A 16,149-nucleotide genomic window follows, 5' to 3' on the forward strand; every position below is an offset into this window, starting at 1 on the left:
ACCTGGGACGTCACACGCAGAGCTGCCTCTGGCAAGGTGAGTGAGGAACAGATGTAGCAGTTGTTGTGTTGTAGGTCTGTCTCACTGTTCCTCTAAGCATCCCCTCTTTGTCTTTTAGAGGTGTTGTAGCTGTTTGAAGAGGGTAGATTGAAGCATCTGCCTCGGGGGCTGGTAAGCGGCAGAGGTAAGGGAGCAGATGAGAGTAACTTACCTAGTTGTGCTGTGTCTTTGGATGCTGCATCGGCCTATGCGTTTCTTTTTCTTTCACAGGTGTCTCGCACAGGCTCAAAGGAGCAAACTGCACTCTGAAGAGCTGTGTAAGAAGAGGGGCTGGTCATGAGCTGGGTTGGAGCAGAACGACCAAGTAGCACAAGGTGACTATGAAAGGTGTCCGTCTTGCTTTGCAGGTGCCGTGGCAGGCTCTCCACAGAAGTGGATAAGGATATGAGATAAGGCCAGAGAGCGACAAGGAGCGGCACATGCAGGGATGATTTTGAAGCGCTGCGGTGGCTTACTCTTCTGTTCATCAGGTGCCACAGGCAAGGTGGGTTGTAACATCAGTCGTTATATTTGCATGAAAGCAAATATAGTTCACTTGAATGCCACAGTGCATCTGAGTAGGGTGTTCTAGCAGAACAAGCTTGTCTGGCACAGCGGTGCCTGATGGCAGTGTGTTTCCTCAGGTGAAGAGGTGCCTGAAGCCCCATCCTATCTAGCCTGCACACAATTATCTGAGAATGAAAGCTGCTTTCCAGTAATTCAGAAAGCCAAGTTACGTCTCAGCCTTGAGCATCTCGGGCTTTTGGGCCTGTCTGTAACATTTGGCACCAGCACTAATACTTTTTTTGGCATATGTTTAGCGTTTGGGGCCTGTGTCTGGGATTTGGGCCCTGTCTCGAACCACTGGGGCTTTGTCCTGGGTTTTGGAGCCTGCCTCTAGAGTTCAGGGCCTGTGATTAGGCTTTTGGGGTCTGTGTCTGGGGGCCGGTATCTGGGGGCAAGGGGGGAGCTGCTTGTAGACCCTTGGGGCCAGCATTGAGGGGGTTGGGAGCTGACTCTACACCTTTGGGGCCTGCTTCTGGGGGCGGGAGGGGGTTGAGACCTGCATCTGGGGGAGGGGTGGGAGCTCTTTGTATTCCTTTGGAGCCTGTGTCGGGGTGGGGGGAGGGACGGGAGGGTTGGTTGGGTGCTGCTTGTACACTGTTGGAGCCTGGGTTGAGGGAGGAGGTTTGGAGCTGCTTCTACACCTTTGGGCCTGGCATCGGAGGTAGGGGGTTGGGTGCTGGTTGTAGGGGCCTGTGTTTGGGGGGGGGCTTGGGACCTGCGTCTGGGGGAGGGGTGGGAGCTGCTTGTACACCTTTGGGGCCTGCATCTGTGGGGGGTCAGGGCCTGTGTCTAGCGGGCTGGGAACTGCTTGTACAATGTAGGAATCTGTTTCTGCAGGGTGGCTGGGAGCTGTTTGTACAACTTTGGGGCCAGCATCTGGGGGTGGCTGGGAGCTGCCTGTACACTGTAGGGGCCTGTGTTTGGGGGGGCTTGGAGGCCTCCCTCGGGGGGGGGGAAGGTTGGGAGCTGCTTGTAGAATTTGGGGCCCTGTGTCTGGGGGGGGGGGTTGGGGCCTGTGTCTCAGGGGTGTTGGGAACTGGTTGTACACCTTTGGGTCCTGTCTCTGGGGGGGAAGCTACTTGTACGCTTTTGGGGTCTGTATTTGAGGGGGGTTGGGAGCTGCTTGTGCACTTTTGGACCTATGCTTAGGGGGGTTGGGAGGCTGCTCATGCATTCTAGGTGCCTCCCTTTTGAGAAGGGTTGGGGCCTGCATCTGTGGGTGGTTGGGAGCTGCTTGTACACTATAGGGGCCATGGTCTTGGAGGGGGTCTGGGCTGTTTATACACCTTTGTGGCCTGTGTTTGGGAGGGGGGGGGGGGGCCTGTGCCTGGGGGAGTTGGGAGGTGCTTGTTCACTCTAGAAGCCTCCATTTGGGGGTCTTTGGGGCCTCCCTTTGAGGGGGAGGGAGTTGGGAGTTGGTTGTACACCTCTGCATCCCATGTCTTGGGGGGGGTGGGGGGAGTGGGACCGGTCTCTGAAGGGGCGGGTTGTGAGCTGCTTGTACACCTGTGTCGGGGGGGAGGGTAGGGGGGGTGGCGGGGGGCGGGCCCGGGTCTTGGGCCAGTGTCTGGGTGGAGTCCAGTTCTTGGGAGGGGGTGGTGGGGTAGGAGCTGCTTGTGGGCAGTTGGGGTCTGCATCTGGGTGTGGTTGGTGCCTGCTTCTGTTGGCAGTTTGGGGCCTGCTTGTAGACTTGTGCAGCCTGGGTTTGGGGGCTTTTCTGTAACGTTTGGGGTCTGCATTTTTGCTTTGGGATGCATCTTGAGCTTTTGAGGCCTAGCAGTAGCATTTGGGGCCTGCATCTGGGGCTTTTCTGTAGCATTTTGGTTGCGTATTTGTGATTTGGGGCCTGTATCCAGGGTTTTGCCTTTTTTGTAGTTTCCATCTTTGTGTGTGTGTGTTTCGTTGTTGGTTGTCTGGGGTTAGGGGCAGTTTGGGGTTTGGATTAAGGTCAGTGTCATTAGCGTTAGGGGGTTGATAATAAGGGTTAGGGTTGTGGTTAGAGTTGTTAGGTTTAAGGGGAATAAGGATTTCAGGGTAAGGGGATCAAGGTTGTGGGAATAAAAATGTTGTTTTTGCGCAGTTACATCCTGTAGAGGGAAGGAAGGTGGTATTGAGATATGCTTGCAGTGATAAGACAGCTTAACAGTGTGAAATGAGTTCATCTGATTCGTGTCAATATGGACCAATGCTAGGGCCGCATGATATGATGAAAAGTCTGAGAAAACCAGAGTGGTTAATATATATAGTTCTTGTATCTTGCAAAGGAATGGTCCAGCAATTCGGGTCAATAGGGGATAAGAGAACAAAGGGGTTTCAGAATAACTGCTAACTATTACAACTGTTGCATGGGACACTATGCAAGTGTCTGCCATCCAGCCAAGATGGACAAAGGAGAAGGACAAGAGAAAAGCCTGGGAGGAAGACTACGAGCCTTCAGTACGAGCGGCCCCCAGAGGGACCACCAGAGACTGATAACGCCTGCACCAGTGGGAGGGTTTGGATTCTGGGAACTAATTAGAATAACCCTGCCTTTTGTAGAAGTAGTAATGAATATGTATTAGCCTAGCAGCATAAAAGCCAGCCGCCTGATGTAACTTGTGTGCGTCTTGGTGGAGCAGAGACTCCTGGCGCACCCAGCGCTGCTTGCTTACCTCTATTCCTTTAATAAATCATAAACATTAATTGTAAGCCTATTTGGGACCCGGTCATTTATTACAAGTGGGCGCTCGTCCGGGAGGGCTTTGGTTCCTGATTTCTGGTTTGATCTAGGAGAGGCACCCCCACCATTTGGTGGCTGCTGTTTGAGTCGGGTCGGAACTAATGGCATCTTGAACCTGAATAAAGGTAAGCAAAGTTTCTGATTCTTTTTTTCAGCTCCCTTGCCAGCTGCAGCACTATATTTTGCCCGTAATTGTGTGTGTGAAGATCCGAACAAAGATGACGGAGTCGTAAGCATTTAAAGCGTATACCGTTCGGTTGGGTGGGGTTCGGTTGCCTGTGTGTGTAAGAGTGTGACTGAGATGGAACTTAGTTCCGAAGCGATTGTGGAGGTCTTCTAACCGCGGTTCCAATCTCCCGCGAGGGACTTGGCCGGTGAAGGACCGAAGGGATTCCTATAGGATTTGTGGGTGTGTGATAGGTCCTCGACCCCCTGCAAGACACTCTTACTAAGGTAACCAAGGGCTGTGGGAATTGCCATAGTAAAATTCCTAGATGGGTCAGACAAAATCGAAGACCAGAGACCAGAAGAAAGGGAGCAAATTACCAGTCATACCACCAGAAAGTCCATTAGGAATAACGATTAGAAATTGGAATGATAGGGACCCCAGAAAAGGAAAAAGTAAATTAAAAATGGTCCAGTATTGTGTGACAGAATGGCCAAAGGAGCCTTTAAGACTACATGTCTTTTGGCCTGTTTTTGGATCCTTCGAAGACTGGATTTGCCAGGCCTTAAATATCCATGTTAATTCAAAGGAACCTTTTAGCCAGGAAGAAAGTGATTATGCAGGATTATGGATCAGGAGGACTTCACGTCCTTTTCCAGCCTCAATATTTACACTAAAAGCAGGTAAGAAATTTGAAGAACAAGAAGAACATGAAAAAGAAAAAGAAGATAAACGTGAGCCATTGGATAAGCTACTACCTCCATATCCTAACAATCCACCCCCGGCGGCTCCCCCTCCGGTGGCTGTGGTATCGCCACCAGTACCACCGTTGCCCCAGCTTCCACCACCAACAGCACCAGAATTAGACCGACCTCCGGCCGCATGCAGGAGAAGTAGGACGGACGTATCTGAGAGGGCTTCTCTATATCCCTTAAGGGAGGTAACTGGTGTATAACTGGTGCGCGTCTTGGTGGAGCAGAGACTCCCGGCGTACCCAGCACTGTTTGCTTACCTCTATTCATTCAGTGAATGGTAAACTTTGATTGTAATCCTATTTGGGACTTTTATTTATTATAACAGACAACCTTGTAAAACGCAGACAACCAGAATCCTTACAGCAATTAGGTGGAAATCACGGCGTAAGAAACATTAGCACCTCAAAGAGTAAAAACCTCAAAAGAAATGTGACTTGTAACAGGCCAGCAGCTGTGTATTTTCTGTGAAGCACCAGCTAGATTATGAACCTTGAATAGCACAGTTAAAGGGGAAACAGGGGAGGGTCCCGGTCCTCGGCAGAAAAAAAAAGTGTATAAACTGTGTATGGAGTTAGTAGGCACCCTCCTGCTTGTGGGACACCCGCCATTGTAATCTCGAATAATAATGCTACTGTACTGAGATCCTCGACTCAGCCTATGCTATTTGCTACAGATTGATTCAGGGTTTTAAGGTTTCAGGGATTGGGCACTAGGGTTGGGTTTCAGGGTAAGGGGTTTCAGGGTTTATGTTTAGGATTTTAAGGTTTTTAGGGTTGGAGTTTTAACGGTTAGGATTTTAAGGATTTGGGGGTTAGGGTTTTAAGGGTTTCAGGGTTAGCGTGTTAGGGTATTAGAGTTTTTTGGGTTGTAGTGTTGATATGTTTTTTAGGGTTAGAGTCTTAAGGTTTTATTTTTGGTCAGTTATTTCCGGTTAGGGTTTTAAGATCTTTTGTTTTGTTTTGTTTTGTTTTGTTTTTCAGGTTAGGTTCTCCAGGTCCAGGGTTTTGAGTATCCTAATTTTGGGGGTTTGGATTTTGAGCATCTTAATTTTGGGGGTTAGGCTTTTGTGTGCCCTAATTTTTTGGGATAGGCTTTCAAGCATCCTAAGTAGTTGGGTTAGGGTTTTGAGCATCTTAATGTTTCCAGAATAGGGTTTGGAGCGTCCTAAGTTTTCGGGATAGGGTTTGGAGAGTCCTAAGTTTTTGGAATACGGTTTGGAGAGTCCTAAGTTTTCTGGATAGAGTTTGGAGCGTCCTAGTGTTTTCGGGATAGGGTTTTGAGCGTCCAAAGTGTTATAAGTTGCCCCCTTAATTAATTTTCAGAGAGCATTGTATTAATCATAGAAAGGAATTTATTGAGTGAGCAAACATCAAGCAAAACAGCACTGGGCAGCCGGGGAGTCTCAGCTCCGCCAACGGCACGCACCTCACCCCCGCCAGGGTCCCTTTTTATTTATATTTTGCTAATTCCGGGATTACGCAGCACATCCTGGTATATTCTGCGACTGCGCGCACTGTTGCTAGGGGGTCGTCTCTGTCCCTCTGGTGGTCGTGAAGATGAAGGCCGAAGTCTTCCTCGGCGTTGTGGTTCAACTTCTTTTATTATTTGGTCATGTTGGCCCAGCGTTAGACAGGAAGGCATGTATGTCGATACACTACTTTAGCAACTTATCAGGAGATGGTTACATGAGCTTTGCAACAGTGTCTTTGAACAAAAGAGGCAACTGAGATGCAGAAGGAGAATGGGTTTGGGGGGTCTCTTTTTTGTTACGTTAAGCAAAAGAATTTTCATAGTGTCTAGGCAAGCATTATGCAGCTCCTTACTTCAGCAGGGAGCTTTTGCAACTCCCACTCCTCAAACAGAACTCCTTGTTTTTATAATACAAAAGACAATGAACAAACATTTATGGTGTATTACCCTAACTTTTGGGGTTAGGGTTTGGAGCGCCCTAAGTTTTTGGGCTAGGGCTTTGAGCATTCCTAACGTTTTGGGTTGGGTTTGGGTTTTGAGCATCCTAAGATTTTGGGTTAGGGGTTTTAGGCATAGGTCTTCAGGGGTTTAGTGTGGTAAATAGTTTGGGTTAGGTCTGTAGGGGTTTCGAGGTTTTTTGGATGTTAGGGCTTGAGGCTTTTTTTGTAAGGGCGGTGAGGGTTCCAGTGAGTGCTGGTAAATGCAGTTCTCGAGCACTCGGCCTGTGATTGGCCATGCTGGCTGTGCGGGGAATGCTGGTAGGTGTAGTTTTCCGGCACTGTGAGGCCGTGTTGTGTGCCCAGAGCGTGCCGGGAGATGTAGTTCTCGGGACTCCAGACTTCCGGGAGGCCATGTTGAATGCCCAGAGCATGCCGGGAGATGTAGTTCTTGGGACTCCGGACTTCCGGGAGGCCATATTGCGTACCCAGAGTATGCCGGGAAATGTAGTTGTCGGATTCGGGACTTCCGGGAGGCCATGTTGAATGCCCAGAGCATACCGGGAGATGTAGTTCTCGGGAACTAGGGTTAGGGTTAGGGGCTAGGGCTGGGGCTAGAGTTAGGGTTTCGGTTGAGGGTTGGGGTTGGGGGTTATTGTTAGGGTTAGTGGTTTAGGGTTAGGCTTACAGGGTTATGGTTAGGGATAGGTTAGGGGTATGTTTAGAGGGTTAGGGTAAGGGTTAGGGGTTGGGGTTGTGGTTAGTGTTAGGGTAAGGGTTAGGATGAGAGTATTAGGGTTAGGGTTTGGGTTCAGATTAGGGTAAGGGTTAGGGCAAAGGTAAGTGTTAGGGTAAGGCTAAGGTTAAGGCTTAGGGTGAGAATAAGGTTTAGGGAAAGGGTTAGGTTTAGGGTAAGGGTTGGGGTAAGGGTAAGAGTTAGGGTAAAGGATAGAGTAATGGTAAGTATAAGGGTAGGGTAAGGATTAGGGTAAGGGTAAGGATTAGGGTTAGGTTTAGGGTAAGAATAAGGGTAAGCTAATGGTTAGGATAAGGGTAAGGGTTAGGGTAAAGGTTTTCATTTGTTAAAGCTGAAACGCAGTATGCAATCTGGGACGTCACAGCCAGAGCTGCCTATGGCAAGGTGAGAGAGGAAAAGATGGAGCAGATGTTCTACTCCTAGTTTTTTCTTTATACGTAAATAAAAGTTTGAGCTAATTCCGGTTGGAAGAGTTCCAATTACTTGCTTGGTCATAATGTCTTTTAATATTGAAAGCTGCAGCAAAAGCATGGGGATTTTTGCTTCTAGAAACACCCTAGTTCTCTTGTCTGCACTATGCATGCTTTTGAGCTAAAACTGATTAAAAAAATAAAAAGAAAAATCACACACGCACAAAACAAAACAAAACAAAACAAAACACCACAGCTGCTGCTGCTATCTTCCTATTCCTTGTGCTTTGCCCCTACCCTTCCCAGGTGATTGGGTTTGGGTGCTAGACGGGGCCAAATGGTATATGAGTCCCAGACATCCCCTCAGAGAGCTCATTCTGCTTGGGCTGCTCTTTGGGGTGTTTGTTTTTCCTTCGGTCAGTTGCAGGCTTCTTCAGGTGGATGAGAGTTTATGGACTGATGCGTTTCCAAGTAGCGAGGGGTACGCACATCTTTTTGAGGTAACAGCTAGTAGGATCTGTTAGAATAAACTAATGTAGTATTGATGCCTTTATTGCATGCAGTTCTTTATCAGGTGAGTAACTGTTGCGAGTAACTGAAGTCAATGTTACTTGGTGTGGTTGCTACGCAGTGCCTGTGCGGACTATTGCACGAGACACAGCTTTCTGACATCTGTCCCAGCAACTACTAAATAAGGGGAGGGGAGAAGCTGAAGAACGACCAAAGGACAAAGCCTGGGAGGAAGACTACGAGCCTTCAGTACGAGCGGCCCCCAGAGGGACCACCAGAGACTGATAACGCCTGCACCACTGGGAGGGTTTGGATTCTGGGAACTAATTAGAATAACCCTGCCTTTTGTAGAAGTAGTAATGAAGATGTATTAGCCTAGCAGCATAAAAGCCAGCCGCCTGATGTAACTTGTGTGCGTCTTGGTGGAGCAGAGACTCCTGCCGCACCCAGCGCTGCTTGCTTACCTCTATTCCTTTAATAAATTGTAAATTTCAATTGCAATCCTATTTGGGACTCGGTCATTTATTACAAGTGGGACCTCCCGATGGGTGGAAGCTGTCGGGATAGCTCGGGATGCTGAGGCGTGGTGCTGCAAGGAGGTTGGTGGTCGGTGGCGCCCTGGGGCAGGCCGAATTGGGAGGGGGCGAGGCGGCGGGTGGTCGGTGGCTTCTGTGGAAAAGGCGCTTGTATGGGGGGGCTGCGCGTTCAGAGGAACCTTGACAGGCTGCAGATAGGGGCAGGCAGGAACCTTTTGAAGTTCAGGAGAGGGAAATGCCAAGCCCTACCCCTAGGGAGAAACACGTCTGTTTACCAGCACTGGATATCTCGATACTAAATAAGCATTTCTTCATGGAAGGGGTGCTTTGATATTAGAACAGGCTGCCCGGGGAAGTGGTAAGAGACCCGATCCTTAAAAGTATTGAAGAGACATGTGGACATAGCCCGGGAGTCCGGCCTCCGGCAGGGCGGGAGCTGGCTCTTCCGAGCCCCTGTGCTCCGATCTTGTGCGACGCGTTTGCAAGCAGCACCGGGTGCCGGGTCCGACATCGGCCGGTTCGGGGACGGCGATTCCGGGGCCGTCGGCTAGCGGGGGCCGGCTATGTCGTGTCCCGGGGATCCGAATTCAGGGGTCGTGGGGGCCGGCCGTGCAGTGAAGCGGGGGGGCTGGCGTCCGCCGGCTTCCCAGAGAGCGGGCTTTCGGTGCCGTGCGGTTCGGTGGCCGGCCGTCCCGAAACCCTGGGCACCGGTCTTGTGCTAGACTCAGCGGGGTCCGGGGCCGAACTCGGCTTCTCGGGACCGGCGGTCCCGCTGTCCAGGTGTCCCGCCTCGGGCGGCGCGGGGCCGGCTGTCCCTAGCAGCTGGGCTCCCAAGAGCTGCTGGGCTCCCAAGCGTCGCCCAAGACCGGATCCCAGAGAATCGGGACGGCCGGCCACATCGCTGCGACTAGCACAAGCGTCTCCCGACAACGGAGCCCAGGGGCTTGCGAGGGTCAGATTCCGCGCTCCGGGATAGAGAAACGGGGAGCGCGGGTCGGCCGGCCGCAGCTTCGCACGGGACCGAACCCCCTGTCTCCGAGACGGCCAGACCCCGAGCCGGCAGACAGCAGCGTCCCGCTTCACGGCACAGTCGGCCCCCAACCCGCCCGAGTTCTGATCGCCGGGACACGGGACAGCCGGCCGCGCCGCCCGAGGCCGGACACCTGGAGCCCGGGACCACCGTCCCTGACAAAGCCAAAGTCGGACCCGGACCCCGGTGCGGCTAGCACACGCGTCGCCCAGGACCGCAGCCTAGGACCTCGGGACAGTCGCATCCCGCGCCTCCGGCAGGAGCTACCCGGGAGGGCAGGACCGCAAGAGACCGAACCTGCTGGATTCCGGGACGGCCAGAGCCCGAGCCAGTGGGCAGCAGCCTCCCGCTTCACGGCTCGGCAGTGAAGCTGACGGTTCATCGCCCGGCTCACGGTTCGTCGCCCGACTTCGGACCCACGGGACAGCCGGCACCCGCGCCGCCGGAGGCCGGACACACGGGCCTCGGGATCGCCGTCCCCGAAGCGCACGAAGTCACACACGGTCTCCGGTGCGTCCAGCACACGCATCGCAAAGACCGGAGCCCAGATTATAGGATCAGCCAGCCCCGCGCCGCCCGAGGTCGGACCCACGGGACACGGGACAGCCAGCACCCGTGCCTGGCTCTTGGGGACTTGGAAGGAGTCCTCATGCTGTGCCAGCACTATGCAGCAATAGACACAACACTGGAGTGATTTCAGTGTTGTTCCAGCTACGAGTGCAGAGTACAGCACTGTGCGGGCTGCTGCAGGGAAAAGGTGACTCCAGCTCAGACAGACCCAACACAACTTCCACCCCTTATTCCATAACATTTGTGTCACAATCAGGTACAGTTTAGTATATAGATGGTCTCATCACCATAGTTTTCTGTCCATTGAAGAATTTTTATGTCTGTACTTCTCTTTATTTTATAGGTCTTTTCCCAAAATGCTCATAAAAACTGTTGATGGTTTCACCGTCATCTGTCAAACTGGCCACTCAGGGCAGGCGAAGTTGGTTTTCTTGACACCAGCACCAGCTTAGCTCACATCACTGTTGCACTTGCCTGGTTCCTTGCAAAGTTGACCTTTCATTGGTTCTGCAGTGTCCTCCTACAACACATACCTTGGATGACAGGTTAATTTTCTCCCAGTGTTAAATCTCCTTGAGGCACACACTTGATATCCCCATCTTTCTGCATCACCCACCAGGTATACCCTGGACATTGGGCAAAGACAATCCCACGAATGGGTTTGCCTTTTCCCATGGCGGGGGCAACCCACACCGCCTTCCCCATCCACTTCCCCACATGCACTACAGGGACTTTACCTTCTCCCACAGTGTTAGGGGTTTTATTTCAGCAGGACCAGGACAGCTTTCAGACCCCCTGTTGTTAACTAGCCAAGTGGCCTCTGGTAGATTTATATCCCAATGTTTCCATGTCGCAGCACCAATGCTCGCAGCATAGTTTTTAACAGTCCATTGTACCTCTCAACCTTCCCAGAGGCTTGTGGGTGATGAGGGATGCGATACACCCATTCAATGGCCCAGATACACCCATCTCTTGGCCCAGAAAGTGATCAAATTGTTTCGGAAGTGACTCCCATTGTCGGACTCAATTCTTTCTGGTGGACCATGTCGCCACAGCACTTGTCTTTCTAGGCCCAAGATAGTGTTTCGGGCCGTGGCATGGTTTACAGGGTATGTTTCCAGCCACCCAGTAGTTGCTTCTTCCATGGTGAGTATGTACCGTTTGCCTTGGCGGGTTTGTGGAAGTGGTCCGATGTAGTCAATCTGCCAGACCTCACCATATCGAAATCCAAGCCATCTCCCCCTATTCCAGGGAGACTTTACCCTCATGGCTCGTTTGATTGCAGCACAGCTCTCACACTGATGGGTAACCTGTGTGATGGACTCAATGGTCAGTTCCTCTTTCGAGTCACTCAATATAGGGGAATGTGCCAAGCTGACTATAGCCTGGCACATGCATTCTCCAAAATCCCACGAGACCTAGGAACGCTTCTGTTTCTTTTTTGCTGGTTGGCGGAGACAGAACTGTTATTTTGTTGATCACATCCGTCGGAATGTGGCGACGTCCATCCTGCCATTTTACCTCCAAGAACTCGATTTGCGGTGCAGGTCCCTTGACCTTATTCTGTTTAATGGTAAATCCAGCTTTCAGGAGAATTGGAATTATTTTCTTCCCTTTCCCAAAAACTTCTTCTGCTGTGTTACCCCATACGGTGATATCATCGATATACTGCAGGTGTTCAGGAGCGTTCCCCTGTTCCAGTGTCGTCTGGATTAGTCCATGGCAGATGTCAGGGCTGTGTTTCCACCCCTGGGGCAGTCGATTCCAAGTATACTGAATGCCCCTCCAAGTGAAAGCAAATTGTGGCATGCATGCTGCTGCTAGATGGATAGAGAAAAATGCATTAGCAGTATCTTTAGTAGAATTCCACTTGGCTGCCTTTGACTCTAGTTCGTACTGGAGTTCTAGCATGTCTGGCACTGCTGCACTTAGTGGTGGTGTGACGTCATTCAGGCCCCGATAGTCCACTGTTAGCCTCCACTCGCCATTGGACTTTCGCACTGGCCATATAGGACTGTTAAAAGGTGAGTGATACCATAGATGGTCGGTCCTCTGGGGTGGTCACAGTGTGTGCTGTTTCATCACAAAATTCAAGAACGTTCCTATCCCCTTGAGGGTTATGGGCAATGTTAATTGACATCTGATAGGCGCAAGCCAGACCCCAGCGGAGTGCAGCCAGCTGGTGGAGTTCTCTAGTATTGCCAGGGTCAGAGCATACGCCTTTCAAACATTCTACCAGTTTTCTTGGATTTTATACTTGTTCAGTGGTGAAATTTAGAACCATTGGAGGAGAAAACCGTGATAGGTACCTGCCCAAATCCCCCCACACACCTTGCCACCCACAACTTTCTCTGGGGACAGGTCCTTGGATAATATTCTTAATAAACTGCTTTGCCTTGGGGAAGAAGACAAACACTAGACCCAGTAATAGGAGGAAAATATCTCACCAGGGGTATCCAAGATACTGAAAGGCTGCTGTAATTAGCCCACAGGGAGAAAAGTAGAAGGCACCACACTCGATATTATTCACTGATTGACTGCTGGGGGCAAAAAAGAAGGCACTATAATTCTTAAAATTTTCAATAATATAATCTCCAGGAGACCAGGAGGATAACAATGCCGGGCTTGAATACCAAACAAAACTGAAGGCCAGAATGTTACAGCACAACATGTTAAAAAAACAACCACAGACTTCAACATTTTCTCCGATCGGATGTAAAGGAAAAAAGAACACAGAGAGTGGGCTACATACAACATATCCACACAGAAAAGTATTACCAGAAAACCGAGCATTATGACAACCAATATGTTAGTTGTAAATACTTCAATCAATACTATTGTTAACTCAACCCTCGAGCCCCACGTTGGGCGCCAAAAAGGACTGAGGCGGTTTTATTCAGGTGGGCAGCCGAGCTCCACCACAACCGCTCTCTCACTCCCCCTCTCCTCAAAGAGGAAGGGGGAGAAAATACAACACAGAGAACTCGAGGTTTGAAATAAGAAAGGTATAATTAAAGGGAAAGGGAATGGGGAGAAAAAGAAACAAAAGAAACAATAAGTCCGCATGGAAGCACAGAGAGAGAAAAAATTATTCTCTACTTCCCATCAGCGAGCGGTCTTCGGCCACGTCCTGGGAAGCACGGCCTCAAACGCGTAGTTCAGGAGGAACAGCCCCCTCCCCCACGAGAGCCCCCCCTTTTATTGCTGAGTGTGACATCGGGTGTTACAGAATATCACTTTGGTTGGTTTAGGTCAGCTGGCCCGACAACGTCCCCTCCCCATCACTTGCCCACCCCTAGCCTGCTGGCTCTTGGGGGCTTGGAAGGAGTCCCGATGCTGTGCCAGAACTATGCAGACACAACACTGGAGTGATATCAGTGCTGTTCCAGCTACGAGTGCAGAGTACAGCACTGTGTGGGCTGCTGCAGGGAAAAGGTGACTCCAGCTCAAACAGCCCCAACACAGCGAGGTCCGCGTCCGACTTCGGGAGGCTCGGGGACGGCGGTCCCGGAGCCAGCGTGACCAGCCTCCGTCGGCACGGGTGCCGGCTGTCCCATGTCCCGTGGGTCCGAACTCGTGCTGCGTGGGGTCCGGCCATCACGCTTCCCAGGACTCCGGTCTTTGGCGACGCATGTGCCAAGCGCACCGGGTTCCTCGTACGACCTCGAATGGCGCTGGAGCTGTCTGTCCCTAGAACCTGTACTCCTGTCTTGGGCGACGCGTGTGCCAGACGCAGCGAGGTCCGGAGCCGACTTCGGGCGCTTTGAGGACGATGATCCCCCGGGGCACGGGATTCTGTCCTCCGGTGGCGCGGGTGCCGGCTGTCCCGTGGGTCCGAAGTCGGGCGACGAACCGTGAGCCGGGCGATGAACCGTGAGCTTCACTGCCGAGCCGTGAAGCGGGAGGCTGCTGCCCACCGGCTCGGGCTCTGGCCGTCCCGGAATCCAGCAGGTTCGGTCTCTTGCGGAGCTGCGGCAGGCCGTCCTGCCCTCCCGGGTAGCTCCTGCCGGAGGCGCGGGATGCGACGTCCCGAGGTCCTAGGCTGCGGTCCTGGGCGACGCGTGTGCTAGCCGCACCGGGGTCCGGGTCCGACTTTGGCTTTGTCAGGGACGGTGGTCCCGGGCTCCAGGTGTCCGGCCTCGGGCGGCGCGGCCGGCTGTCCCGTGTCCCGGCGATCAGAACTCGGGCGGGTTGGGGGCCGACTGTGCCGTGAAGCGGGACGCTGCTGTCTGCCGGCTCGGGGTCTGGCCGTCCCGGAGGAAGGGGGTTCGGTCCCGTGCGAAGCTGCGGCCGGCCGACCCGCGCTCCCCGTTTCTCTATCCCGGAGCGCGGAATCTGACCCTCGCAAGCCCCTGGGCTCCGTTGTCGGGAGACGCTTGTGCTAGTCGCAGCGATGTGGCCGGCCGTCCCGATTCTCTGGGATCCGGTCTTGGGCGACGCTTGGGAGCCCAGCAGCTCTTGGGAGCCCAGCTGCTAGGGACAGCCGGCCCCGCGCCGCCCGAGGCGGGACACCTGGACAGCGGGACCGCCGGTCCCGAGAAGCCGAGTTCGGCCCCGGACCCCGCTGAGTCTAGCACAAGACCGGTGCCCAGGGTTTCGGGACGGCCGGCCACCGAACCGCACGGCACCGAAAGCCCGCTCTCTGGGAAGCCGGCGGACGCCAGCCCCCCGCTTCACTGCACGGCCGGCCCCCACGACCCCTGAATTCGGATCCCCGGGACACGACATAGCCGGCCCCCGCTAGCCGACGGCCCCGGAATCGCCGTCCCCGAACCGGCCGATGTCGGACCCGGCACCCGGTGCTGCTTGCAAACGCGTCGCACAAGACCGGAGCACAGGGGCTCGGAAGAGCCAGCTCCCGCCCTGCCGGAGGCCGGACTCCCGGGCTATGTCCACATGTCTCTTCAATACTTTTAAGGATCGGGTCTCTTACCACTTCCCCGGGCAGCCTGTTCTAATATCAAAGCACTCCTTCCATGAAGAAATGCTTATTCAGTATCGAGCTAGCCAGTGCTGGTAAACAGAGGTGTTTCTCCCTAGGGGTAGGGCTTGGCATTTCCCTCTCCTGAACTTCAAAAGGTTCCTGCCTGCCCCTATCTGCAGCCTGTCAAGGTTCCTCTGAATGCGCAGCCCCCCATACAAGCGCCTTTTCCACAGAAGCCACCGACCACCCGCCGCCTCGCCCCCTCCCAATTCGGCCTGCCCCAGGGCGCCACCGACCACCAACCTCCTTGCAGCACCACGCCTCAGCATCCCGAGCTATCCCGACAGCTTCCACCCATCGGGAGGTCCCACTTGTAATAAATGACCGAGTCCCAAATAGGATTGCAATTGAAATTTACAATTTATTAAATGAATAGAGGTAAGCAAGCAGCGCTGGGTGCGCCAGGAGTCTCTGCTCCACCAAGACGCACACAAGTTACATCAGGCGGCTGGTTTTTATGCTGCTAGGCTAATACATATTCATTACTACTTCTACAAAAGGCAGGGTTATTCTAATTAGTTCCCAGAATCCGAACCCTCCCACTGGTGCATGCGTTATCAGTCTCCGGTGGTCCCTCTGGGGGCCGCTCGTACTGAAGGCTCGTAGTCTTCCTCCCAGGCTTTGTCCTTTGGTCGTTCTTCAGCTTCTCCCCTCCCCTTATTTAGTAGTTGCTGGGACAGATGTCAGAAAGCTGTGTCTCGTGCAATAGTCCGCACAGGCACTGCATAGCAAACACACCAAGTAACATTGTCTTCAGTTACTCGCAACAGTTACTCACCTGATAAAGAACTGCATGCAATAAAGGCATCAATACTACATTAGTTTATTCTAACAGATCCTACTAGCTGTTACCTCAAAAAGATGTGCGTACCCCTCGCTACTTGGAAACGCATCAGTCCATAAACTCTCATCCACCTGAAGAAGCCTGCAACTGACCGAAGGAAAAACAAACACCCCAAAGAGCAGCCCAAGCAGAATGAGCTCTCTGAGGGGATGCCTGGGACTCATATACCATTTGGCCCCTTCTAGCACCCAAACCCAATCACCTGGGAAGGGTAGGGGCAAAGCACAAGGAAGTAGGAAGAGAGCAGCAGCAGCTGTGGTGTTTTGTTTTGTTTTGTTTTGTGCGTGTGTGATTTTTCTTTTCATTTTTTAATCAGTTTTAGCTCAAAAGCATGCATAGTGCAGACAAGAGAACT

The 16,149-nt window shown here is 52.5% G+C and overlaps 1 protein-coding gene across 1 annotated transcript in view; it reads left to right on the plus strand.

The window, feature by feature from the left end:
- LOC311217052 (very low-density lipoprotein receptor-like) overlaps positions 1–13,733 on the plus strand; it is a gene marked incomplete at both ends in the record, with an annotated part of 58,694 nt that extends 44,961 nt beyond the window's left edge. The window contains 1 exon segment of the mRNA XM_084298789.1: positions 13,577–13,733. Coding sequence (XP_084154915.1) covers positions 13,577–13,733 — 157 coding nt within the window.
- Positions 13,734–16,149: the final 2,416 nt, after the last annotated feature.

The sequence above is a fragment of the Netta rufina genome (genome assembly GCF_964035555.1).
Source record: "Netta rufina genome assembly, chromosome: 20".
In the NCBI taxonomy this organism is placed as follows: Eukaryota; Metazoa; Chordata; class Aves; order Anseriformes; family Anatidae; genus Netta; species Netta rufina.